Genomic DNA, 25,245 nt, shown 5'->3' on the forward strand with positions numbered 1-25,245 from the left:
AACCAATTTTTGTATAGATCCATCTTCGATTTATTGGGGAGTCTCCTATTATTTCTCTTTCGACTTCCGCGTCATGGCTTCATCTATGAGACTGTTGTTCCTTTTTCTTGTCCAACTCACGTTTATTGTGATGGCGATGCTGGCTTGTCGACAGGACTGCAGAGCATGGAATGCATGGAAGCGATGGCAGGAAGCTGTTATGTTCATGACATCTTAGAGGGGTCAATGTAAAACAATTCAAGTTTGCTAGCATTTGGACTTTTGGAGACGGGTATGTGGACACAGAATCTACGAACACCGCAGTTGTCATTGGATATCAAGCCACATAGATAGGCAGTTCTGGAGTGAGACAAGAGAAGCACCCAGTCGCTCACAATAGAGGCCATACCCGTACCAATTGACGTTCAAGATCTGATGTCAACTCAACCTCAGAAAAGTACGGTGCGTTCAACGAAAACTGCAACAGCCTATCTCAATATCGGTCTCTGAAGCTCCTATCTTTCAGATGGGTTGGGTTATTAGAGTCTACACAAGCCAAGATCGCCTATGAGCTCTTAATGCTGTGGCGCCCCGTACCTTTTATGACAATGGAATAATGAGGAAGCACAGGTCAGCAAATGCAGCGTAGTCATCCAATGCAATCCTTCAATTGCTCAACTTGCTTCCCTCTGAAACTGTAAAAAGTACTCCCTCAAGGACAACCCATGCATGGTATCGAGCATAATACATACCTATCACGAGATTTGACTGGGCTAGTCACTGGCTCATGCAGAACGCTGACTACTGATTTACCCAGATACCCTGGAAATAGGTACACAATGGATGGTATTGTGAGAGCTCAGCTCCTGAACGTACCTAACTCAAACCCTCATAGGTGAGGTTGCTGGTCCACTTATGCTCGCTAAAAAGGCCGTTTGTGCAGAGGCTCGACAATCACTCTTTTCCCAGGCCCCACGTCTGCTACCTTAATTACACATGGGTATCAAGATCCCATCTTAGGAGTATCTAGTAGGCGGATTGTTAGTGAGGCAAAATGCTCGATAGTAGTACGTAGTTAGGTCGAGCTTCGAGGGAGATTAGGCATTGTCTGTGGCGACTTTTGGGCCACTCACATCTCGCGGTCGCGAGGTTGGGCGATGGGTGAAGACTGGAGATTAATTTCAAGTCTTTTGAGTCCGTGAATCCCTGCAGATATCTATTATTCTGATTTGCAGTATATCCACGGTCCTAGTGCCTAAGCAAATTGTTTCAGCCCCACCGTGACATCATTTTGCCCCAGTCAAATTGTCTCTTGACCTTTTAGAGTAGCAGTGAGGTACCTAGATAGAGGACAGTAGTATCAGCGAGCCAGGTATCTTTACTGTTTTGCACTGATATATCATGAATATTGTATACGTCAACAGCTAAAGAAATCGCCAGTATACTTAGAACGTGAAATAGAGCAGATATTCAGATAGGGGATTCTAAGAAGCACTGTGGTGTTCAACCAAGCAGTACTTGTCGATGAGGTCTACGACTTTCTTCCTGCAGCAGTATTTCTAAGATAGGTGTTTGAGAATGTAGGTAGTCAAGACAGAAAATATTTGAGAGTCGAACATTGTCTGTCCGACTTTTCTTAAATATGGGTGGTTCAGGGTGAAGGGCAGCTGCTTGTCAGTGTCAGAAATATCCCTCCTGGTCTCAGATATACTTCAACCAGGACGATTTGATTTGCCCGTACCTCTCTATATGGACTGATTTAAGGCCATGCCACTTGACGACTGACTTGTTCATCCACTTTTCGCACACTGTTTGCATTACCACAAACTCCCAGAGATATAAAGCATTCTCAATGGGGAATTTGTAGCATTGATTCGATTCCTAGCAACCAGAGTTCATGATATGCATTGTCTTCTCACAGGATCGCAGCAGCCCCTACCACCCAAGAAGTTAGTGCCATGCAAGCCTCAGTCACCTGAGAACAAATTCGGTATCGGAAAATTGACCCAACGCACCTTGATCTGCTGACCGCACCAAGAGACCTACCTACCTAGGTAAGGCGCTAGTACTTACATGACCTTCGCAGTACCCACAGCCCGGTTCAAGTGCTGGAATGAGGTGCCTGGTACCATGGAATAGGAAATTATCAGCATACATGACCGGCACCGACAAAGGGTCTATCATCTATAGGCTGAAACCCGGGAGGTATTTAGGGAGGGTACAGGTAAGTACCTACCCAAGGGTACCTTAGGTAGGTAGGTAAGGTACTTTGCAACCGATATTGTATTGGTAAGGTAATTCTCCGAGTACTCTCACCACAATACCCTGTACACTGCTTGCCTATCTGTGTTGATTGCAGTATATGCAAATAGAGACATTCTTTTTAAAACTTAAAGCTTGCCTACGGTTGATCTATATTTGTAACAACCGAGACTGCGGCGTACCGATTTCCTGCCTGTTGATATCAAGTGGTCTTAGATGGAACGTTGTGATGTCCACCATGCTTGAGCGCGACATGGGTCACCTAACCGAAAACCAACAGAATTCCAGAGGGATATACTAACATAATTCAAGCATGACAATTCAATAATGGCCAGACTGCCACACATATAACCGGCCGAAAACCATAGAATCCGAAACCACGGACCGAAATAGCACTATTAGAAGTACTAGGAGCATCAATGGCATGTCCAGTTCCGTTCGCAGATCCAATCCAGGATTAGTGACATTCATGGGGAAAAGCCGAGCACATTTCATATTCTCATATCTTCAAAGCCTCAACAAAGTCTCAAATACCCATGGAGAAGCCTTGCGCATGCTGCTGTCATTTGTTGTCTAGGTCAATCATGGATGGCCCTTGGCTCCCTCGCTTCTTCATTACAAGAGACGCAGTCCATCACGCCGGCTTCAGTCTACAAATCCCATGTCATAAGGATGTCATGAAGGGGACGATTCATCACGATCGGTGGCATTTCGGTGCCAGCGGCGGATTGTCCTGATCCATGTCATGGGATGCCGAAAAACGATAAAACCACACCGGTCTTGGCTTATCGCTTCGGACTATCTAATCCTGACAAAGTGTCTATCTATTCCGCGTATATAAACAGGCAACGCATGCCACAGTTGTGCTTCAAGACCAACAGAAGGGTGGCGCAGTTCGTCAAGCTTGGTTTGTAGGCTAATTCCCGACTCCAGGGGTTTTTGGTCACTTGACAAGCAGATAATTTCACAGTGGACCGGGAATGATCGCAAGCTGCCTACGTATGGTACCTGTCGGTACCTCTCGAGTCAGCAGTCTGAATCATTAAGGTAGCTAATATGGTAAGTAGGGATCTAGATCCTGGACGGCGCAAATATGCGGCGGCTCGAGATTGTACCAATTCTGTTACTTGCACACGTCGGGTGAGTGCGAAGCAGGATAAGTAGCCAATCAGGTGCATTCCAGTGAAAATCATGGCTGGTCACTTGACACCAGCGGACCAGACACATGGCGCCTGGTGCCTCTCCTTTACCTAAGCTCCCGGTAAAGTAAGTAACTACAGCTTCCAATGGTAAGGTACTTTGAAATAATTACCCAGTACTCTGTACACAAAATCCTAAAGTGATAATTTCAACTTATGACCAGCATATCCACTAAATTGAGTGTCCAAAGTTGCTTTGATTTCATGAATGTCGCATTTTCCTCTTTAGAATGCTCCAGTGATACACTTTACATCTGAAATCTATCATCATAATTGCATTGTTATGGTGCTATGTGGTATACCATCCAAGTACCATGTTGTTTCTCCCCTTCTTTGTCTTAACCATTGCATTTATTTATGGTCAACAAGGAGTGACACCTAGAAATACAGGACACTTGGGAGTCTAAATCAATGACAGAGGATCTACGCCTAAAATGCCATAGTGTGCCATGTGATCAGACTTTGTCCATCTGCTTAGCTTCTAACGGAGCATGATAGTCATCCATGACCAGTTGATCCAGTTATATATGGAATACCCTTTCTGATGCATGGATTCTCGAATCTGGTTTATAGGAACGCAATCATTATTTCCTAGAGTCCAGTTTCTGAATCGAAGAGAAGGAAGCAATCAAATCATATTTAAACATGGTGATGGGGACTTGTTAGGGCACCATCTACATAACTAGGATCCGATCAACTTCCCTTCCTGAGTGCTCATGGGCCTCATGGCACTGGTCACCTGGCTTTGCCAATAGGAATATGGACTACTTTAAGGTGCATTATTCCCCTAGTTCAGCATTATTATTATTAACATGGGCACTCCGTACCTACCTACCGTCCAAGCTCGAACGTCCCACATAAGCCGCCGTCGTTATTGGACATTTGGTAGTAGCACAAGATTTTGCCGTAGATAGTCTGTAGGGACTTGTACCTAGTTTGTTCCAAAGGCTTGAGACATGATCATCTATCTAAATAATAATAAGTTCAGTTAGTTATCTAAGGTTGAAAGATGACAGGAGAGATACTTACTGGCTGTGGTGGACGATTTTCTACTTGACATCGTTCACTTCTTACTGACTCAATTTAGAATACCTACCTTAGTAGATGATACCATGTCCAATGAAACTGCCCCTGGTGTCCACTCTGTATGCCTGTGCACCCAAAAGGGCACTAAATAGGCACCTTACTTCAATTCCTGCAAGGGAAATATAGCGTCATGATGGATACCTGTAGCTGGAGGTACCCACAGGTCTTGTAAGGTACTGTATCCGTACGTACATACATACATACATACATATACCTAAAATCAGATTGACCATTGGATACCTAGGTAAGTAGTTAGGTACTTAGGGTAAAAGGTAGTTAGCATATGCCCCTCTTTTCTGTGGCTCTTCTGGGGGCCCCTGGCAAGCAAATCCATATCTGGCTCTCCGCTTTCTGGCTGGTACGTAGTCATAAATTACTCTAGCAATTATTCTTGCCCATGAGCTGTTAGTAGACTTAAGATTGAACTGGATTGAATTAAAAAGGAGAAAACCAAGGTACAGAGTATTCAACTTGAGCATCAGCACATCATGTCTGTGGTCATAAACAGAAAGCTAGAATGCGCCAATAAAAGACATTCCTAGACATTATCATTTACCTCATCTACACACACTGCCACAACTGCCTATGCAGCAGGAACTACTATCTAGCTACTAACTACTGCGTTCTGTAGCTCATTATTATTCATAAGTCATTAAGAATCTACAATTAGGCCGCATGCCCTACAGGATCGTTCAGTTGGTGAACTTGTGGTTTGGCTACCGCAACTAAACAGCAGCAGCAGTAGTGGTAGTCTCTAGTAGTCCCGCCCCCTCCTCTCTGCCCCAAATTATTGCCTCCTCCAGCGCCATATTGAACTTCGATCTCACTACGATCTATTATTATTATTATTTCTCTTTCCCCCACTCGAGATCAAGACGTTTCCTCGCTCGAATGGTTCTTTGACAATTCATATCTTCTTTGCATCAGTCTTTAGAACGTTCCTACTTGACTGAAGATAGCCCGACTGTTCCTTGCTTTTCTTCCTGATCTCCCGGTTCTTTATTCCCGCGTTCCTGCAGACCTCGCGTGTTCGGGCTTCGTCGCTCCATCAACGTCACCTGCTCTCCCTCAGTGGTCTCCCTCCCTCTCCCTCTCTCTCTAACCTACTACCTTAATCTCTCTCCCTCTCGCTCTCACTCGTGCTCCCTTTCTTCCTCTCCTTTCCGACCTCACTCCCTTTCGAGGACATCAATCAATATAATTTCTGAACTGTAGACGCCAAATTGCAAATTGCCTCGCCTTTAAAGTACTTTCACGCCTGCCTTTTTTTATCTTTTTGCAATTTTATCTTTTCATTTATCATCTTTTGTTTCTGTTTCCCAAACGAATCCATTATTATTTCTTTCCCTTGGAGGTTTCCTGCTGTGGTCTTGTGTCTGCACTGTTGCCAAGTCCATTGGTCCTTGCTCTGAACCTACCACCTGCGATTCGCCCGCCCATAAGTCCGCCTCTCTCAACCTTTCCATCTCACGCGCACCTCCACTCAACATCCACCATTCGGATATTCCGCCCATCCAAAGCGAACACCCCTCCTCCTGCTCCACCATCGATTGCAGTCTGCCCAAAACGGACTTCAGAACTCCCTTCTACGCTATTTTCCGCCATTCACTGTTGAAGTGCAGCCCTCCATACTCTCGATAGCACTGCCCAACCCCCCTCTTGTTGCCAACCCCACAAGTTGCCCGTGATGTCACAAAATCGACCTGGGGTGTTCTCGAATCTGCGCATGGGCGGTAAGAAACCTCCAAATCCTGAGTTCAATTGTTCAGAAAACATTACCCAGGAGCCTGTGGAACTGACTGCTTCGCTTGTCCGACCATGCAGAAGTCGTCCGCGAGAAGGTCCAGGATGGACTGACGGGGGAAACCAAAGAGATTTCGTACTCACAATGTAAAATCGTCGGCAATGGATCGTTTGGTGTTGTCTTTCAAACGAAGATGATGCCAAGCGGCGAGGATGCTGCCATCAAGAGGGTCCTTCAAGACAAGCGCTTCAAAGTATGTGTACATTCTCAGGGCAATTGCCCTCGCTGCCCAGGCCCAAGATACTGTCGCTGACGAGATACCAGAATCGAGAATTGCAGATCATGCGGATTGTTCGCCATCCTAACATCGTAGAACTGAAAGCCTTCTACTACTCGAACGGCGAGAGGGTATGCGGCTCTCCTGTGTTTCCCCTTCCGTCCTAAGTTGCCGTTTTCTGACTACCCTACCATGTCTTTAACAGAAGGATGAAGTGTACCTAAACCTCGTTCTCGAATACGTACCAGAAACCGTCTATCGGGCGTCGCGGTACTTCAATAAACTGAAAACGACTATGCCGATGTTGGAAGTCAAGCTGTATATCTATCAATTGTTCCGGTCCCTGGCATACATCCACTCACAAGGCATCTGCCACCGTGACATCAAGCCCCAGAATCTCTTACTCGATCCAAACACCGGCATTCTCAAGCTCTGCGACTTTGGTTCGGCTAAGATTCTGGTAGAGAATGAGCCCAACGTTTCCTATATCTGTTCCCGCTACTATCGTGCGCCGGAATTGATCTTCGGCGCCACTAATTACACAACGAAGATCGGTAAGTCCTCACGGATTCCTACTTCAATTCTGACACTGTCATTGCTGATGATCGTCAAGACGTGTGGTCCACGGGTTGTGTGATGGCTGAACTTATGCTTGGCCAGCCATTGTTCCCTGGGGAGTCGGGAATTGACCAACTGGTGGAAATCATCAAAGTCCTTGGCACCCCTACTCGGGAGCAGATCCGCACCATGAACCCAAACTATATGGAGCATAAATTTCCTCAAATTAAGCCACACCCATTCAATAAGGTGAACACGATCTGAAGGAACTTCTTGCAAATGTTTACTAACTCGATGACACCCAGGTATTCCGGAGAGCTCCACACGAGGCCATTGATTTGATCTCGGCTTTGCTGGAATACACGCCGACACAACGTCTCTCCGCTATCGAGGCGATGTGCCACCCGTTCTTCGACGAACTCAGAGATCCCAATACCCGACTGCCCGACTCTCGGCACCCTGGTGGCGCAGCTAGGGACCTCCCCAATCTCTTCGATTTCTCCAGACATGGTTCGTTATCACTTGAGGTCCAGCCTCATTCTTCCAGATGGTTGATTCGCTAACGGTTCTTTTTGTAGAACTTTCTATTGCACCTGCATTGAACAGCCGGCTGGTTCCCCCTCATGCACGCGCCGCTCTCGAGGCCCGGGGGCTAGACATTGACAACCTCACTCCACTCACAAAGGAGGAGATGATGGCACGTCTCGACTGAGTCAATACGTTTCTCGTTACGAATCAAACGCCCGTTCGATAGTGCTTCTATTTGCACAACTGCGCGAGGAATGATGTCATGCCATGCAATCCACTTTGTGCACTGGGATATCTTTGGACCAGAAGTGGCTTTTATGGAACTTGTCGAGCAAAGTCGCTGGCTAGGCACCCGGAAGTTGGCATCACTTCCGAGCATATGAGGATACAAGGCAAATCCCATGTTCAAATGAAAAGCTGAAAAAGGAGAAAACAGAAGAAAAAAAAGGAATGGGAAATCAGAAACATCGCATTCTGTTGACAACATAAGCGATTTCCTGAGGCGGTGGTGCATCATGACAGTTTCATGCAACGGGGTTGTGGGATTGTCATAGTCTGGAGTTTTCGAGGTGTCTGAGACAGCTCTTGGGAAAGGAAAAAAAAGTGATACCCTTTAGTGTGCGAGTCTGCCTTCGGGGATTTAAGTTTGCATAGCTTCATTCTCGTTTGAAGGAGGTCATGACCACTCCAATGCCGCAAGTCCTACTGAGAAATGCGAAGTGATCCATACCCTGCGATGGCTACAGATACTGTGAGGAATTCATCGGCTTGGTGCCACCTAACAATTGTGTCTTTTCCATCAGTCTGTGTGCTCCGAGTACCGGTATTGGAGGTCCCATGGCCCGCTCAACTTGCAGCTTTAGAGGCCCCTTCCTTGTGTTCACACTTCATTTTCGATTTTTGTGTCCTTAGCTCTTTCCATCTCTCTTTCCCTCTGATTTTCTCTAAACTCTTGTTTGTTTCTAACGTCCGATTTCACCTGTTTGGCGTCGATGACCACTTGAACTTCGACTTGGCCAACGGTGATCACAGCTGTTTTTTAATGCCAAGAGGATAACCTGCTTCTACACCTCCATATACATTCAGAGATTCTCAAGGTGTATGTCTGGGGACTTCTCGGTCGCTAGTATGTATAAACACAGATACGTGTATCATTTCTTCGTGCTGCCTCTCCTCTCTATTTTCCTCTGATCAAGTACATGGGATCTGCCTGAAAGTTGTGCTGTGTGGACTTGGTATCCTAGAACCTCCTAATTCGCTGGCACTTGTGCACACTCTGGTTGATTTCCGTCAAAGAAAGAGAGAATTGAGACTCGAAAAACTAGAGGTCGCTCCTTATTTCCAGAAAAGAAAGTCATTTCCATAGCCTTCTCATCATCCTGAGCATAAATGATCCTTACAGGCGCTCTTCCTCCGATGGACACAGCAAGATTAAGCTGGTATAGGGTTTCACAAGATCAGCGACCACTGAAGCTGGTAGATACTGGTTTCAGAAGCTGACTTGTTATATGCCTATCTGCAAAGTAAGGAAGATGATACCTCCCGTTATCAGGGCCAAGGTCCCATAGTTTTCAGTGGGTGTTATATAAGCCATGGAACGGAACATCCAATGTTCCACCTTTGCGCCGGCCGAAGCTGTTGTTCTGGCACGCGGTACTTGGCTCCAACTGAACTACCTGGTCTTTGCCAACGAAAGGGGCCGTGATCCTATTTTTTAAGTGTCAAATACAGCTCCAGCTTGGGTATCGACCGGATAGATACTTTGTTGGAGTCAATTGTTGTTCGCAAGTTAAGATCTGTCGTGCAATCGTAACATGGCCGACTACGAACGCCGACCACACGGCAACTCAAGGGGAGGGCGCAAGAGGCGTTATAGAGGTCGGTCTACGATAATCTAGATACTTACTGCTCTGCCTTTGGCTGAGTAGAAGGTCCTTTCCCTTGCCAGTTCGGATTGAACTAACATTGCGCTGGTGGTGCATAGATGATGAGGATTATGACCGGCGTCCGCAGAGGCGCCGATACGAAGAGCCACTAATGGTCAAGGTCCGACGACAGCTGCTGACTCTTGCCGAGTCTGTATGAGCTCCCTTACCGCATAAGATCTTGGTCTTACCGATCGCAATTCGTGAAGCTTACAAGTAAATGCGCTCTAGGCTGCTCGAAAAGCAGAGGACGACGTTGTGGTCATCGCAAAAAGTGTCGCAGAGAACTATGAGGACGAAGAGCTGAGAAAGAGCTATGTCGATATAGCCATTGATCTGTATGTGAGAATAAGCTCTCGGTTCAACCCTATTCTCCCATGCGCCGTCCAGGGCTGACCTTTCGCTTTCTGGTAGTGTCATAGAGCAACCGTTGAAGATTCCTTTCATCGCCGCTACAGTTCTGGTCGCCAATAACTATAAATCAGAGCTTGTGGAAGATGTCCTCAAACGAGCACGCAAATCACTGCAACAGTACATTGATGCCGGAGCCTGGCGCGAGGTCAAGCTTCTTCTGCGATTTCTGGGTTGCCTTCAATCTATTTTCGAAGGAGACGGTGTCTTTCCAATCCTGGAGGAACTTTTTGCACGTGCGGTTGATCTCCAAACTGCGTCATCTGAAGATGTCAGTGGACTATCCTCAACATTTCTTCACATATATCCCTTGCTGGGTACTGATGTCTTCCCTATAGGTGCTAGGACTCGAGCTCGTCAAAATCATTCTCTTCACGATTCCATACACTATGGCGTCTCCAGCCACCGGGTTTGAAGCACAAGCAAGTGCACTCTTGGAAAAAACAGACATCATCGCCTCAACGCCGCATGCCCTAGTTGACTTGGTTAATCCATTCGCTTTACAGGATGGTGAACCAACTGCTGTGCAAAGTGTCATCGGCTTGCTTCAGAACCAACTCCAAGCCGAGGCAAACCGCGGATGGGAGCTTTCTTGCCTTCCTCGGCCCTGGAAGAGGTCGGAAGGCGAAGAAGATGGTCCTATAGAAGCCGGGGCTAAATATGCCTTCCCTCAGATCACCGTCCCAAATCCTGTACGAAAAGGAGCCAGGGCGATTTTTCCCGAAATCTACCTCTCTGTATACGCGAATCAAGACTTGGAGACAGTCCCTCCGACGTCAGACATTGCATCGTCTTTGTTGAGAGAAGCTCTCGTCGATACAATCAACATCCTCCACTTCAACCGCATTGCTACCGCCAAGTTTTTGATAGATGTGGATTGTTATTTCACGCCAAACACTTTTGTGAAGCGTGCTACGCCATTTGATAGGCTGCGCGATTTCCCTGGGGATCGCCCTACGTGGAAGCCTGAGGATGTTGCCGTTGACGCCGTCTTCTCCCAGCTATTCCAGCTCCCTTCCCCAGAGCACAAGCTGGTTTATTATCACTCGGTACTCACTGAATGTTGCAAGATTGCGCCCGCTGCAATTGCTCCCAGTTTGGGTAGGGCTATTCGCTTCCTGTATGGGAGCCTTGACACAATTGATTTGGAGCTCATCCACCGATTCTTGGATTGGTTCGCTCATCACCTGAGCAACTTTGGATTCACGTGGAAATGGAGCGAATGGTTGGTGAACTTGATCCGAAATCATTGACTGTATGCTAACATTTGGCTCAGGATCGACGACCTCGAGCTTCCGCTTGTCCATCCAAGAATGGCGTTCATTACGGGCGCTATCGACAAAGAGATTCGATTGAGCTTTGCCCAACGCATCAGAGGAACTCTGCCAGATCCGTACCAGGATTTGATAACCGAAGGAAAGGAGAAGGATACTCCTGATTTCAAATATTCCTCGGATAGTGAGTCTTACCTCATATGTCATCCTCGTTCTGCCTACTGATAGGGTTAACTAATATCCTTATTCGTACAGCTACTCCTTACGCCAAAGAAGGCAGAGAGATCATGCAACTCATTCGCAAAAAAGCGGGCGATGAGGAGATTCAACCACTGATCACCGCCATCGAGGAGCAAGCGAAGGCTCTAGGAGTCGACGATCCTATGTTGCCCTCTACCGATGCCTTTGTCACGTCTATCTGCTTCGTGGGCTCCAAGTCTCTTTCTCACGTCTTGTCATGCATTGAGCGGAACAAGGAAAGGCTGTTGGCGATTGGGCCCAAATCAGCTCGTGCCCGTTGTCAGATCATCACCTCGGTGATGGAGTACTGGGTGGATCAACCAGGCGTCGCGATCAATATTATCGACAAGCTGTTGAACTACACGATTCTGACACCCCTATCCGTCATCGAATGGGCCCTGGTGGAGAGGTTGGAAGCAGGAACAATTCTTAGCAGGACACATATCTTTGAGATGATTTCTGCTACGGTTGGCAAGGTCACCAACCGTCTGCGGCAGATTGTGGCTGCACGCACCCAGCCGGGTCTGTATGAACCTCAATTGAGTGTCTTGGATGAGACCTTGAGCCGCGAAAAGGCCGATATGCAAGCTCTTTTCAGAGTGATCGAAGACTCTATTGTGTCGGTCGCTGGCGGTAGTAACGATGAACTGATGGAGAGAGGTGATGGAAGTGGGGACCTGCCAGAGGACGAAATCATCCGTCAGTGGGGTCGCCGATGGCTTAGAGTATTCAGACGCAAGGCTGGTGTGGAAGAATCATTCATCACCGAAGCCATGGCTGATGCCACACCGGTCGGGACGGTCGCCCCTGCGCCCCAGGCTGCTGCCTCTGAGACTGGGGCGGCCGCGAATGCAGCAGCAGATGGAGACATGGACGTTGCTGGCGCAGATGAAGCCGTGGAGATTTCGTAGGGAGTCCCTCTGGACCCAAATAGCCCATCAGTCTCGGTTGCTGCCGATTCACTTGACTTAGTCACTGCGTCTGTTGAGTTTCCTTGAAGCTATGTATTGATAGGTCATTGTGGGATTAAGGTAAACGCAACGAAAACAAAAAGATTCTGTCCTCCTTATTTATTGATTCATCTTCGGCATTCTTTACCGGACCTTGTTTGATATACATTCAATCATGGTCGTTTTGTCTACTATTGCCTGCATTTGAGCCACACCTAATACAGCCTGACACTCTGTGGAATCTCCCCTAAGTCCTCGACCAAGACGGACCCTTATTGATCTGGTTGACGTTGTAATATTTCGCTTGAAGGCACCTATGAGTATTCAGCAGGTTCATTGATGCGATGTTGGTATGTGTTTCTAACAATTTATGAATTATATACAGCAAACTTGCAGAGGTCCTGCCACAAAGCAAGGAGGGAAGAGAAGATTCCAGACCTCCACGTATGAATCAAGTCACCAGATGATTAAAATGATACAATAAGAATGACCATGAAGGAAGACAGGGAACAATCAGTGTTGTACAAAGATGATTAGTGTATGGTCACTGGCCAAGTAAGGGAAAATGTGAAAGCACATGACAGTCATAATTCACGTCAAGGTTGTGGACCAACCTGTCCAAGGGTCCAAGGGAGTTATGTCAGGGCCTCCTCTTTTTCATTTCGACGGGATTGTTTTTTTTTGGTTTTTTGCCTGTTTTCACCATGAGTAGCGATCTATTCGCAACGGAGCGCGATTCGGATGTATTCTCCGCCAACGCAGTCTGTCATAACTGGAGGACTTTGGCGACTTTGGCGTACTTCATGGCGCGACGATATCGATCAAAGATCCTTTTTTGTCTCTTCTTGAGACAGATACCTGCGGTCGTCTTCGCCTTCGACTGTTTTGAGAATTGTCTCCATTTCCTTGGTCTGTCTCTTCCACTCAGCTTCGTCCATCTTCGTCTCGCGCCGGAAGAGTTCCTCGTTGGGCTTCCGGTAGCTGCCACCAAGGCGGTCCCACAGCGTCGTGAACTGTCCATAATTGTAGTTGAAGTAGAGGTGGTGCATTGTGTGGCAAGCAGCCCCATTGATGATTGGGCTGTTGGCAACATATTCTCCGTCGTGAATCATTACCGTCCACAGGTTGATGAAGCCGAAGAGAAAAACATAGGCCAGCTTCTGTAGGGGAAAGATGAATGGGAAAACGTGGTAAGGAACACTCTGAGACCAACCATCCAAGGGATGGAAGGCATGCGACGCGAAGGGACTGGGCATGATCCACTTGTGATGGGGCTTGTGGAGGGACTTGTAGATCAGCGGGTGGTGCAAGCCACGGTGAATCCAGTAGATGCAGAAATCGGTGAAGGCGATAAACAGAGGGAACTGTAGAATGCTATAGTACGGGAATGGCTCTTCGTCGAAGGAGTCGTACAACTTGGCGTATCCCCTAACCTCGGCGACCAAGAAAGGAGCGGTCAGGAAAGACATGACGGGCATCGATCGCATGGTCTGCGCAATCTCCATGGTAATTTGGTTTTTGAGGAACTTTGGGTGCTTGACCGTCGTCTTGTCCCAAATGAAGATGTAGGAGAGGGTCGCGGAAATAAAGTAAACGATAATGCCGAAAATCCTATTTCGAAAGAAAATCGAATCATTAGTTAACCGTCTGTTGGAGAGGATGGGATCAAAGAGGGTTTTGCATACCAAACGATCAGAAAGAAACTCAGGAACTGGCGGTAGATATTGTTTCTGGGCCATGCGCTCAGGTGGGCGTACTTAGACGGCTCCAAATGGAACAGTTGAGTGGCGGGTTCGTACACAAACGGCTTGGAGGCACCAAACAAGGACAAAGAGCTATTGGCAGCATTGGTCAAGCCTGGTAACGAGACCGTCGAGGAAAGTGATACGGGGAGCAGGGCCGAATACACACGGTCCCCGATGAAGGTATCCCAGACCTCAAGAACGATATCCATGGTGCTGGGAAATGAGAACTATTTATTTTTTGCGCCAGAGAAGAAAATTGGCAGGGGTTGAGCGCAGCCCAGTCAGTCAGTGGAGGGTCAAGTGCGATACAATGACAAGAGGTATGAATTTAGAGACAAGACGAAAGATAAGACATCGGTGGAGGGAGGGGAGGATAGCAAAAGAGTAGAGGAGGGAGGTGGATGGAGGAGGTTTAATAAAAAATAATAATGATAATAGTTGTTTTGGAGACTTCGAATCAGGAGAACCACGGAAAGTCGACCCTGCAGTAGTGTGGTTATCACACCAGGGCGGAACAGGCACAGCCGATCCGGATCGTCCAGTGGATTCGGCTCGTAGTCTCGTAGAGATAGTATCTAGATACTCCGTGGTCTGGGTTGCCTTGATGAGTTCAATAATGACTTGCAGGTGAAGACAACGATCACTTGGTAATAATAAAAATCCCCTGTAGGTACAGGACGCCTTCTGGGAAGTTTGCGGATCTAAGCTCCTACTCCTTCGTCTGCACTGCTGTTGTTTAGGTAAGGAGCATCGAGTGGTAACTATCGAACCTCATTTTAATTGAATACAGTGACAAGACATAGGCATATAGGCGCCATCAAATATCAAAAAATCTTTATACTGGACCCAAGACTGTATTAAGTAACCCCAGAATAATTGTTGATGAGGGAGCTAAGGTATAGTACGATGTGTTCGACAAGAGAATATGATTCATACGGAACCTTGACGTATCTGCCAGATCCGTTGTTACAGGTTGAACACTGAGAGGATAATACTTGATCATCAATAAATATGACTAAGCTATGAATCCTATGCTCTTTATGCCTTGCCAGAATAGACTTGTCCTGAGTCTGTGTCATTGACCGCTTGACGTTGGTTAAGGTTGTCTGCAAACGGTTCTCACATCTCATGTTTCTTTTTACCACTCAGTCGTGCCCCACTAGTACTAATACACAAATAGCAAGTCGGGTACGAACTTTACCTTGAAAAGTTAGCGTAAACACTAACTGATTTAGGTAACGATCCAAAACCAGCCAATGCGCGCGATGTCGCTTCTGGAGGCTTGGCGGCAAACGTTAGCCGCCTGCCCCGGCTGACTTTTTCCTTTTTCACCCTACTACCGACCTTACCTTATGCTACCTACCTTATATAATATATTTGTCCGGGTGTCAGTGCACGCTTACTAAGGTACTACTACTGGCCCACCGGCTGCTGAGTCTTGGAAGCCCCAAAGTCTCAGCTCGACACCTATCCGCCTACCTTACCGACTACCTACTACTCAACTCTTGTTAGCCTCCTCCTCCTCCTCCAACTCATTCCGTTGCTCTTCTTCAACACACGCTCTTACACCCCATCTTCTAATTATCCTCACGCTTTCGCCCGCTTTTTCCTTCTCCTGCATCATTGCAGCGGTTTGTCCCCGTCGCGCTGTGATGCGACAGGTTTAACTTGCGTTTCCATCTGCCGTGCCTTGAGAGTGTCATCCAATTTCAAACCCGAACCCCCTCTTCCTTCAATCGTCAGCATCGCTCTGTCGCGACACGTTGCTGTTACATTCATCGTTGCAACTGGACTGAATCGCACTCCGATCTTGATTTTCTCGAAGCGATTGATATCAAAATTTGACGCGCAAAATGTACAACACACACCGTGGGATGGTTCCCGCTCCCAATTCCCGTCTTACAGAGTTGCTGGACCAGCTGCGCCAGGAGTTTGAGAACCAGTCTAGAAGCACCGGAGAGTTCGAGCACCAATGTATGTTCCTTATGTCTTTTCATAATTCTTTGGTCATGTCGACGCTCCCACTTCTATGTGCGACCATATCGCCATTTGTCCATCTGTTCTCTCGGGACATCGGGGGAGGGGGAGCACACCGTGGTCGTTCAATCTTCGCCCGACTGACATGTGGACTGGACTACGTTGCTGCACGAGACTTGTCATTGCTTACAAAGTTATCGTCGAACCGCGCTAACTATCTCCTCCAGTAACCGGTCAACTCCAGGAGATGGAGATGATTCGCCAGAAGGTATATCAGCTGGAGCAGGCACAGATCAAGATGAAGCAAGAGTTCGTACCTTTAATCCCAACCTTGAGGGAAAATTGAAGCAGGAAACGCATAGTTGGCTGCTAACACATAATCTCGCTTTCCAACAAAATAGCTACGAAGCAGAAATCCGAGTCCTGCGGCACGAGCTCGAATCGCGCGGCGTTCAGCCCGTCTCGTCTCATATTGCTGGGCCTGCGCAGCATGCTGGCCCCTCTCAGGCGCCTCCACCGGCCCTGGGCCATGGCCCCAGCAATCTGTTCGGTGGAATCATGACCAACCAAGGAGGTAGTGGTCCCGGTCTTGCCCCTCCCCCTCCCCAGGATCAGCAGCCTCCCCAGCATACCCTTCAACAGCCTGCTCCCGCGGCTCAGCAATCAGCGCCCCAACCGCCGCAGAGCTCCTTTGGAGGATATCAGCCTGGTGCTGCTGTGAACGGTATGTTCTGACTGTATTTACTTTTGGTTCTCTGGCGTCTGACCATGCGATGTTTTCGTTTTCTATTCAGGCTACGGACCTGCACCGCCTCCGACCGCTTCTCCTGGCCCCGGCAAGAGGCCTCGTGCCCCGCCTGGGCCTGCAACTCCTCAACAGACTCACCAGCTAGCGTACCCCGACCCGCGCGTGTCCCCTCAAATTGCCCGTCCCACCCCTCCTAGCCAGGCCCTCGTGACGTCTCGCGGCGAACGTCCCGGGAACATGCTGGCTAACTGGAACCCCGATGACTTGCCCGCTTCGCAGAAGCGCGAGGGGGCCGATTGGTATGCGATCTTCAACCCTGAAGTTCAGCGAGTGCTTGATGTGGATCTCGTCCATCACCTTGTCCACGACAGCGTTGTCTGCTGCGTCCGTTTCAGTCGCGACGGCAAATACCTCGCCACGGGCTGCAACCGCTCCGCTCAGATCTTCGACGTGACCACCGGCCAGATCGTCGCTACCCTGCAAGACGAGAGCGTAGACAAGGATGGGGACCTTTATATTCGCAGCGTCTGTTTCAGTCCTGACGGCAAGTACCTCGCCACCGGGGCCGAAGACAAGCAAATCAGGGTATGTCGAGTTGTTCTCCTTTTTGGAAGACCGGGGGGCTAATACAAATGCATCTAGGTGTGGGACATTGCGGCGCGTACCATTAAACATATCTTCACCGGACACGAGCAAGACATTTACTCGCTCGACTTCGCCGGCAATGGTCGATACATTGCTTCAGGCAGCGGAGACAAGACCGTACGTCTCTGGGATATCCTCGACGGTAAACTCGTCTACACTCTCAGCATCGAGGACGGCGTCACCACCGTAGCCATGTCTCCCGACGGCCACTATGTTGCGGCCGGCTCCTTGGATAAGAGTGTCCGTGTTTGGGACACCACCACTGGATATCTTGTGGAGCGTCTGGAGAGCCCTGACGGGCATAAGGATAGCGTTTACTCAGTCGCATTTGCTCCCAATGGTCGGGATCTGGTCAGTGGCAGCCTTGACAAGACGATCAAGCTCTGGGAGCTAAGCGTTCCCCGCGCCGGCTATACAAATGCCGTGAAGGGCGGTAAATGTGTGCGCACATTTGAGGGCCACAAGGTATATCCAATATGACGCTGCTTGCCTTCGGAAGAAGTATGCTCGATCGATGCTAATTTTACTGGACAGGACTTTGTTCTGAGCGTGTGTCTCACTCCCGATGGGCACTGGGTTATGAGCGGTTCCAAGGACCGGGGTGTTCAATTCTGGGACCCCATCACTGGAAATGCACAGATGATGCTCCAGGGACACAAGAATTCCGGTCAGCACCTCTTCCCTAATTTGTCTTGCTTTGTTCGCTGGTCCATCTCGAAATTTTTCCAGGATTCTAACGGTGTTTTACAGTCATCTCGGTTGCCCCCAGCCCTACAGGCAATTTGTTCGCCACCGGCAGTGGCGACATGCGGGCAAGAATCTGGAGGTACGTTTTACACGTTCAATTGTTATCGCTGAAATTGAGTCCAGCGCATTTGTTCAGGCGAAACTAACGCGGTGGTCTCTCTGGCAGATACTCCACTTATACCGGACGGTAATGGGCTTGATGATAGGAAGCTTCGGCGCAAATGTGACTTCTTTTGTTTGTTTAATCCACAATGTCGTAGCCTCTTTGAACATGGCCTGGGTTTGTTTATGCGTTCGACCTTTGGAAGGGTCCGTCCCCGTCACATCGCAACTTCAGATTTTCGTTTCCTCGGTGACGTTACTTGTTGAATTACATGTTTTAAAAATGACAAAACTTTGCATGTACGGATAGCAGCTAAACTGATATTTTTGACTGAAACGAGAATCTTCTACTTCGGCTTGCGATGCTCCTTCGCGGATGTGTTAATTGAGGTGCTGGTTGTTCTGGACTGGTTGCAACAGTGCCGAGCATTATTCGGCATAAGCGTATACGTATGCCCCTGAAGCTGACGTACGTGCCAGATATTCGGAAGTAAGTGGCTTCACGGTGATTTGATCCATGAACCCGTTTGCCTCCTGGCAGCTCGACAGGGTTCTACGGTTAATGGGAAGATTACATCTTTTTGTCTAGCCATAGGCAATGTCTGTTACGGATATCCTTGCTTGGTACATGGCCAAGGGCCCTGTGAGATGGATATGATGCTGAGACACCAAGATCAGCCCGAGACCTCGATATCAGCTCGGGACCAGCCACATGATCCCAGTCTGGACGATTGGATCTCACATATCGCCTGCTGCGGGATAAGATATCTCACTCACGGAGGATTAGAAACATATATCAACATTGGTCGATGATAGTGGTATCGCGGGCTCTACCAGTGCCGGTAGGAACATGATACAGACCAGGTGCCATTTTCTGGTTCCGGTAGAAACTACCTTTGGGTATGCATTTGATTCGTAATCCATTGAGTGATAATCATCGCGATTGAGACTCAAGAAAAGGGGTTTGCTGACAGGAAATAGCCAGAATGAATGGCGTCCCGCGTCAATCCACTATCTAGGTCCTACGAGCATTGGCAAATGCAAGTGATGGCAGAGGTCAGGGTTGCATGAGGCAGGGTCACGAGATGGAAGGACCACGGGAACATAATAACATATCATCGTTGCTGACGGAGCCATTGACATCTTGAGTCCCACGCCAGTGGTGTAGTGGATTGGATCTTCCATAGTCCAGCCTGAGACACTAAGTTGATTGATTGTGCAAGGTCAGCCCCAGACCTGTCAATTGAACTTGTAGTGGAAAAGCCCTGTTGATCACGAGGGCAACCTATAGCCACTAGGGACTGCTTCCTCACCGCGAGATGTGAAGATAGCACGGAGTCCATGTAAGTACAGTCAACCGAATTACTTTATCACATTCAGCACTGCCTATCACCTGGTTATTTATTTCCCTTGGATACGGGATAGCACGGCGGAACTATAACTCAACAATATTAATACTAGCCGCGTATAATCGAATCGGATATAGTTGCCAGTCGCTGAATTTCCGCAGCCATTGGCGGCTAGCTGGAATTATCTCACAGGCCGGGTCTGTCAACCATGATCTAGAGGGTACAAATAGGGTTATGACTTATTGCTAGCTTGGTACCTTTGTAATATGTCCCAGTGCGTTAAGGCTATCCATTATTGATAATTAGTAAATCGCTAACATAATACTTGACCTGTCATATTCAGAGGGTCTAGCTGCGGCCAGTTTGGTTTAGAGTTAACATGAAATGGGAAATAGCTGGGAACCGAGTGGATGTTCCGGTGGAATGGCTGATCGGGCGATGAAAAGTGATGATTCTCGGCTATGGAAGAAAACCATTGGTGAATTGATATAGTGGATGGTTGGGGAACGTACCTGGGATAAGTAGCCTTAACCTAAGAAGGGTGAAAGTATCAAGTCATAGTTGGTGGCTGGTGCAATACAGCCTTGCTCCTCGTACTTTGTATATGACGGTGAAGGGGAAAGATCAGCATTTCGAACATGGCCCCAGAGCTGAAGTGGGAACCCCGTAAAGTTTTGTCTACTATGAATGCACAGACTGTCCTTGAATATCTCATCACTGTCATCAGCGTATGCGGAGTACCGTATCGATGATGTGAGCTTCTCGCGTCTCTCCACCTAAATATTCGGTAGGAGATAGAAATTACATGGGGGCTTTCTTTTAAACATGACGTCCACCTCATGGTATACCAGATCAGGTCAAAGATCGACAGGTGGTTTGTCGGACCCCTGAGAATGAAACTCATCAGCAACTGCTCAACTGTTCCTTTTTGTATGGAGTAAAAATGCCGTGTCCTTGGCATGTATGCTTGGTTCGGATCTTGGCTTGAGATAGATAGATCCAATGAACTTGTTTCAGGACACCTCGAGCACTACCGTAGGCTTCACGGTCACACAACATTAGAAAATACGAAGCACTCAGACTATTGCCACTCCAATAAGCGGATGGACCCCAAAAATGACCTTCATAAGTTCATGAAACCTTTGGAATCGGTTTTCCTTCGCCGATGATACCGAGCGCTTCCAGCAGGTATTGATACTCTGACAGGTACTCCGTGCTTGCCAGTATGGAGCAGCCTTAAGACGAATTTATGCGGATCACTCACGAGAGACACTTCTCCAACCTATGGACCCCAAACTCCAGAGTCGTAGGTCCGGGTCCGACTGTGCCGTAGAGTCGGCGAAGGACCTCGGATGTTTTGGCAGTCATCTAAGGACCGCTGACTGTGGGTGGACGACTCTCCGCCGTCCCGAGTTGAAGAAGGCCCGGCCCGCAACGAGAAGTATATGAAGACGGGAGAACGGGGAAACAACCGAATAGTTAAGTCTATTCAGATGATGGTAACTTGCTTGCTTTTTTTCCCTTTCCCTTCTCTCACAGGCAGAGAAGTCTTGTCTCTGTTCAACACAAAGAGAATATACAATATCAATTATGTCGGTCTTATTGCAAGAAGACCTCGGGCTTTGAGTGTGACAGTCACAAATTTGATTCCTCCGACTTAGCACCCTTCATGCTCATAGTTAACTGTCTAGTCAATCTGTGCTGCGCTGACTGCTGACAGACAGGAAAATGACTTATGTTACATGATGGAAGGGAGGAAAAGGGGCTGAAATGTGCGTCGTAACTATTTTGAGCTGCAGGTGTCTTTCTCCTGTCTCAGCATCAAATACGAAGGCTAATGACGCTTCATGTGCATCATATAAGTACCTCCATATATACAATAGGATGAGGAGAGATAGGTCTACTGAAGATCTCACTACGCTAAGTACTAAGTGTACGCTGTGCTGCCAGCATTTTGGCCCTTGCTTCTTCACTGTATCAGCTTGGTAGCATATTTATTGTTAGACATTACAATCACACCATGAGATCTATCTTCATCATTCCCTTTTGTAGATACATATTTCAGCATTCCAAGTAAAGTAAGAACAAGCGCGCAGGTTTATTGGCAGCTTTGATTTCGGGCAAATTATACCTTATAACTATCTGTAAATGCTTAGTCTTACGTAAATCCTGTGCACAAAGATCTGCATGGGCTGAATGACTGGGATGATGTCACTTGAGTTTTCTAAAACAGGAGCAGTCAGTTCAGCCCTTGAGAACTTCCTGGGGGCCAAAATCCAAAAGACCGGAAAAGGGGGCGCGAAATAAGAAAGATGAATGATCGAATGGACATTTGTCGGCAGTCGCGGCTGTTGAAAACTAATAATGCATCGGAGGACATGAGGCTACCAAGAACCAATTGTACCTTAGTCTAGAGTACACGGTCTGCTCCACGGCCCACACAGGAGACTAAACTAGTATCCGTCTGTACTACAGTAAGCTGTGGGCCAAACTTTGTAAGTTAGACTAGATACAGAGTAGATAGATACTAGTACTAGTCGAGAGTTCCAGTCATCTGGCCAAGGAGAAAATAGTGGAGGGTTTCTAGCAAATCAGAGGAAGGATTTGAGCACTATTGATCGCCTGCGAGCGGTCCGTTCAGTAGCTCTGCCACTCTACTGGGGTACCCTGTAGTTCGATTTTATCCTCATTATTCTGAGGGGACAATCGACTGAAGTGCTATAGGGGCCACACAACACCAAGATCGATTATTAGAGAGGATTGAAATACAATCAATATTTTAGCCGATAGACAAGTCCAACAAGAGTGCGCCATGAGGGGAGATCAAGAGTCCGTTTGTACTGGAGTCGGAAAAGGGATAGAATAATATATCCAACTGACAATCTTGTGCATACTCCATACACTCCTTAACCTTGAGTTATCTAGCTTTCAGCTTCACCCCACGGAACTTCCGGCCGCCCTGCAGCAAGTCTGCAACTGCAACCACTAAGAAGCTGACTTTTCAATCCGAAGCTGCCGCCTGAATCACAAACTTCAGCTAGTGACCTTGGCCCGAATGAAGCTAAGAATCCTCGTCCATCAGACCCTTTGATCAAACAAAGGGAAGTCTCGGAATCAGATGGCGAGTTGCAACAAACTGAGCTGCTGACGAAGAACTAAGTACCGCTTCAGATAGAGGTACAGGGAACTGAAGATATGGAGTGGAACGAAGAAGTACCTATCTACCTACCTTGCCTCCCTGGGTAAACTCAGATGGATATTGGAGACACTAGGTCGGTCTAATTGATGATGCAGGCATGAGCCACCGTTTCAGGATCGACATCCAGGTGACGGCTGAAGATCAGTACGTAGTTAATTCAGCACCATGCCAGTCAGTGTCTTTTGAATAGATTAACGAATATTCCAAGTGTTCAGGTGCCTACCTGCGTGGGTGACGGGGGTATCCCCGTTCTTCCCCATACCACACCTACTGGAATACGAGTATTATTCTTATTGGGGGACCGATGATAATGGCATCCAGCCAGCCTGACTGGATCACTGGAGGCTCGAATTATCGATTTCATGAAGAACAGGGAGAATCCACCCGTTTGGCGTTTCGAATGCCAGGCAATTGAGCCGGTCCACTCTGGCGGGTCAGATGATACATACCCACAATTTTTACTTAGACTACTAGACAGTTTTCGTGGCTTAAGTGCGTATCGCGGAAATGTGAGAAATGCCCGGTTGCCTTGTCTTCTAACAAAGTCCATTCATTCTGTAATTGAAATCGGTCAAGAGTCAAGTACTTGGCAAATTCATACTGTGGACTCGTAAAATTATTTCAATGCAGTGCATACCTACCATTATATACTAGAGTGCCTTAAGATACATCGACCCAGAATCTCTTGTAAACATAAATCATTAGAGAGATCGGAGTCCACTGGAATAAAGATTCGGGTCCATGATATCTGGGAATGCCATACCATCAGGTCAATGCATGAGCTATGACAGCATGACACAATGGTACAGACTTACATTGATTTGCCATGAAGCCCCCGATCGGAATTTCAACATGGGTTCCGCGATTGGGCAACAGGGCCTAAAATAAGTGGTCCTCAAGGCCATTGTCAACTATTTATTGACTTCCGGCGGCGACTAAAGGTGTCATATCAAGACTAGATACCGGTGAAGTGGTGATGAGCAGCTAAGGAAAGGGGAAAGATCTAGATCACATAATTACAATAAGCATTTTATTACCATTCGCCGCCAGTCAAGAATGAGGGAATACCAGTAGCTTCACTTATGTGCCCAACTTTTAAGAACATGACTGGAAAGGTGATGTTACTGTGAAGTACTTGGCTATCTTATAAACTTCATCATTATTATTTAAGACCAATACTTCCTGGCTGTTATTTCAACTCACTGGGGCCAACTAGGTGTACCTTACTCATTCCTGTGTTGACAATTCACAACCAGTGAAATAAGGTTGCCTTCAGTAATCATATTATCTAATTGGCAGCTTATTAGTACTTAACTAGGGCAATCTTCATTTTATCAACTCAACCTTGGGAATTGGCACATCACGCCTAAGCCACTAGATGCTTAGTGGGAGGGTGCAATTGTATAGTAGACTACTCTGTACCTCCCATGTCCATCATGACCAAATAAATAATAATAGTAATAATAATTACTAAGGTACCGATCATTCTGTGGGCTGTAAAGTATTTACTATTTTCCTTGAATTTATATTTCTAATTAATATTTTTTCACTAAACCATGCATGGTTTTGAAGGTTGGGAATTCTTTTCTAATTCGCATGGTACTCTCTTCAAGCTTATTGTTTTTCTGCCCAATCCTTGCTTTCATTTCCTTTGCTTCCGCTATATTTATTCATGTATTTATTTTCCTTTTATTTTATTTTATTTATTTTTTAATTAATTTTTAATTTTTAATTTTCTGCCCTTCCTCTCTACCTAATTTGGTAATTATCATACATGCAGGTTCGCTCGTACAAACATACATACTACTGTACTCTAAGTAGGTAAGTGTCATCCTTAGGTTAATCTCCCTAATGCTTTGTCTTGTCTCCTTTGATCATAGTCTATAAGCCTTCAGCTAACTAAATTAGCAAGCCAGATCCTTGTCACTGCTCACCCCCACTGCTTCCACTGTTCTGGGACACAGGGAAGAACGATTCAGTTATGAGGATCATGTAGGTATATGTAGTTCTAGATCACCACCACATGCCCCCCAAGAGGGGGGCGGAAACCAGTGTACTCACTGGTCACTATTCACCAGCCAATATAAAAGAGATCTCACACTGAGTTGGATAAGCAAAAAAACACTCTTAAAGTGGACATTTGCTGATCACCTCGATCTCCTTCTTATTCAATTACCCCATATCTTCTTTCAATTTCTCGTTGTTCACATTGTCATATATTGATTTGGCTTTGTTCAGTCTTCCCGTTCTCACTACCCAGGAAAGGCCTGGTCTTGCCAGTGCACCAGTACACAGACATC

The 25,245-nt window shown here is 47.2% G+C and overlaps 4 protein-coding genes across 4 annotated transcripts; 3 read left to right on the forward strand and 1 right to left on the reverse strand.

Annotated features, from left to right (window-relative positions):
* Window positions 1-6,252: 6,252 nt before the first annotated feature.
* Window positions 6,253-7,817, forward strand: Aspvir_002163 (GSK family serine/threonine-protein kinase; the record flags this gene model as incomplete). The annotated part of the gene is made up of 7 exons (XM_043273764.1): window positions 6,253-6,259; window positions 6,351-6,523; window positions 6,595-6,678; window positions 6,753-7,101; window positions 7,161-7,354; window positions 7,411-7,615; window positions 7,684-7,817. The coding sequence occupies 7 exons, from the start codon at window positions 6,253-6,255 to the stop codon at window positions 7,815-7,817; spliced, it is 1,146 nt and encodes a 381-aa protein (XP_043129699.1).
* Window positions 7,818-9,447: 1,630 nt separating this feature from the next.
* Aspvir_002164 (NCBP1 family protein) lies at window positions 9,448-12,394 on the forward strand (the record flags this gene model as incomplete). Its single annotated transcript, XM_043273765.1, has 7 exons — window positions 9,448-9,511; window positions 9,618-9,712; window positions 9,790-9,896; window positions 9,973-10,240; window positions 10,308-11,194; window positions 11,246-11,427; window positions 11,499-12,394. 7 exons carry the CDS (start codon window positions 9,448-9,450, stop codon window positions 12,392-12,394), a joined length of 2,499 nt encoding a protein of 832 aa, XP_043129700.1.
* An 860-nt stretch (window positions 12,395-13,254) lies between these two features.
* Window positions 13,255-14,387, reverse strand: Aspvir_002165 (sterol desaturase family protein; the record flags this gene model as incomplete). Its single annotated transcript, XM_043273766.1, has 2 exons — window positions 13,255-14,044; window positions 14,119-14,387. 2 exons carry the CDS (start codon window positions 14,385-14,387, stop codon window positions 13,255-13,257), a joined length of 1,059 nt encoding a protein of 352 aa, XP_043129701.1.
* A 1,644-nt stretch (window positions 14,388-16,031) lies between these two features.
* rcoA (putative transcriptional repressor TupA/RocA) lies at window positions 16,032-18,486 on the forward strand (the record flags this gene model as incomplete). Its single annotated transcript, XM_043273767.1, has 8 exons — window positions 16,032-16,152; window positions 16,383-16,464; window positions 16,557-16,879; window positions 16,950-17,488; window positions 17,546-18,013; window positions 18,083-18,215; window positions 18,299-18,374; window positions 18,462-18,486. 8 exons carry the CDS (start codon window positions 16,032-16,034, stop codon window positions 18,484-18,486), a joined length of 1,767 nt encoding a protein of 588 aa, XP_043129702.1.
* Between the last annotated feature and the right edge of the window lie 6,759 nt (window positions 18,487-25,245).

The sequence above is a fragment of the Aspergillus viridinutans genome, assembly GCF_018404265.1.
Source record: "Aspergillus viridinutans IFM 47045 DNA, scaffold_10, whole genome shotgun sequence".
Classification (NCBI taxonomy): Eukaryota; Fungi; Ascomycota; class Eurotiomycetes; order Eurotiales; family Aspergillaceae; genus Aspergillus; species Aspergillus viridinutans.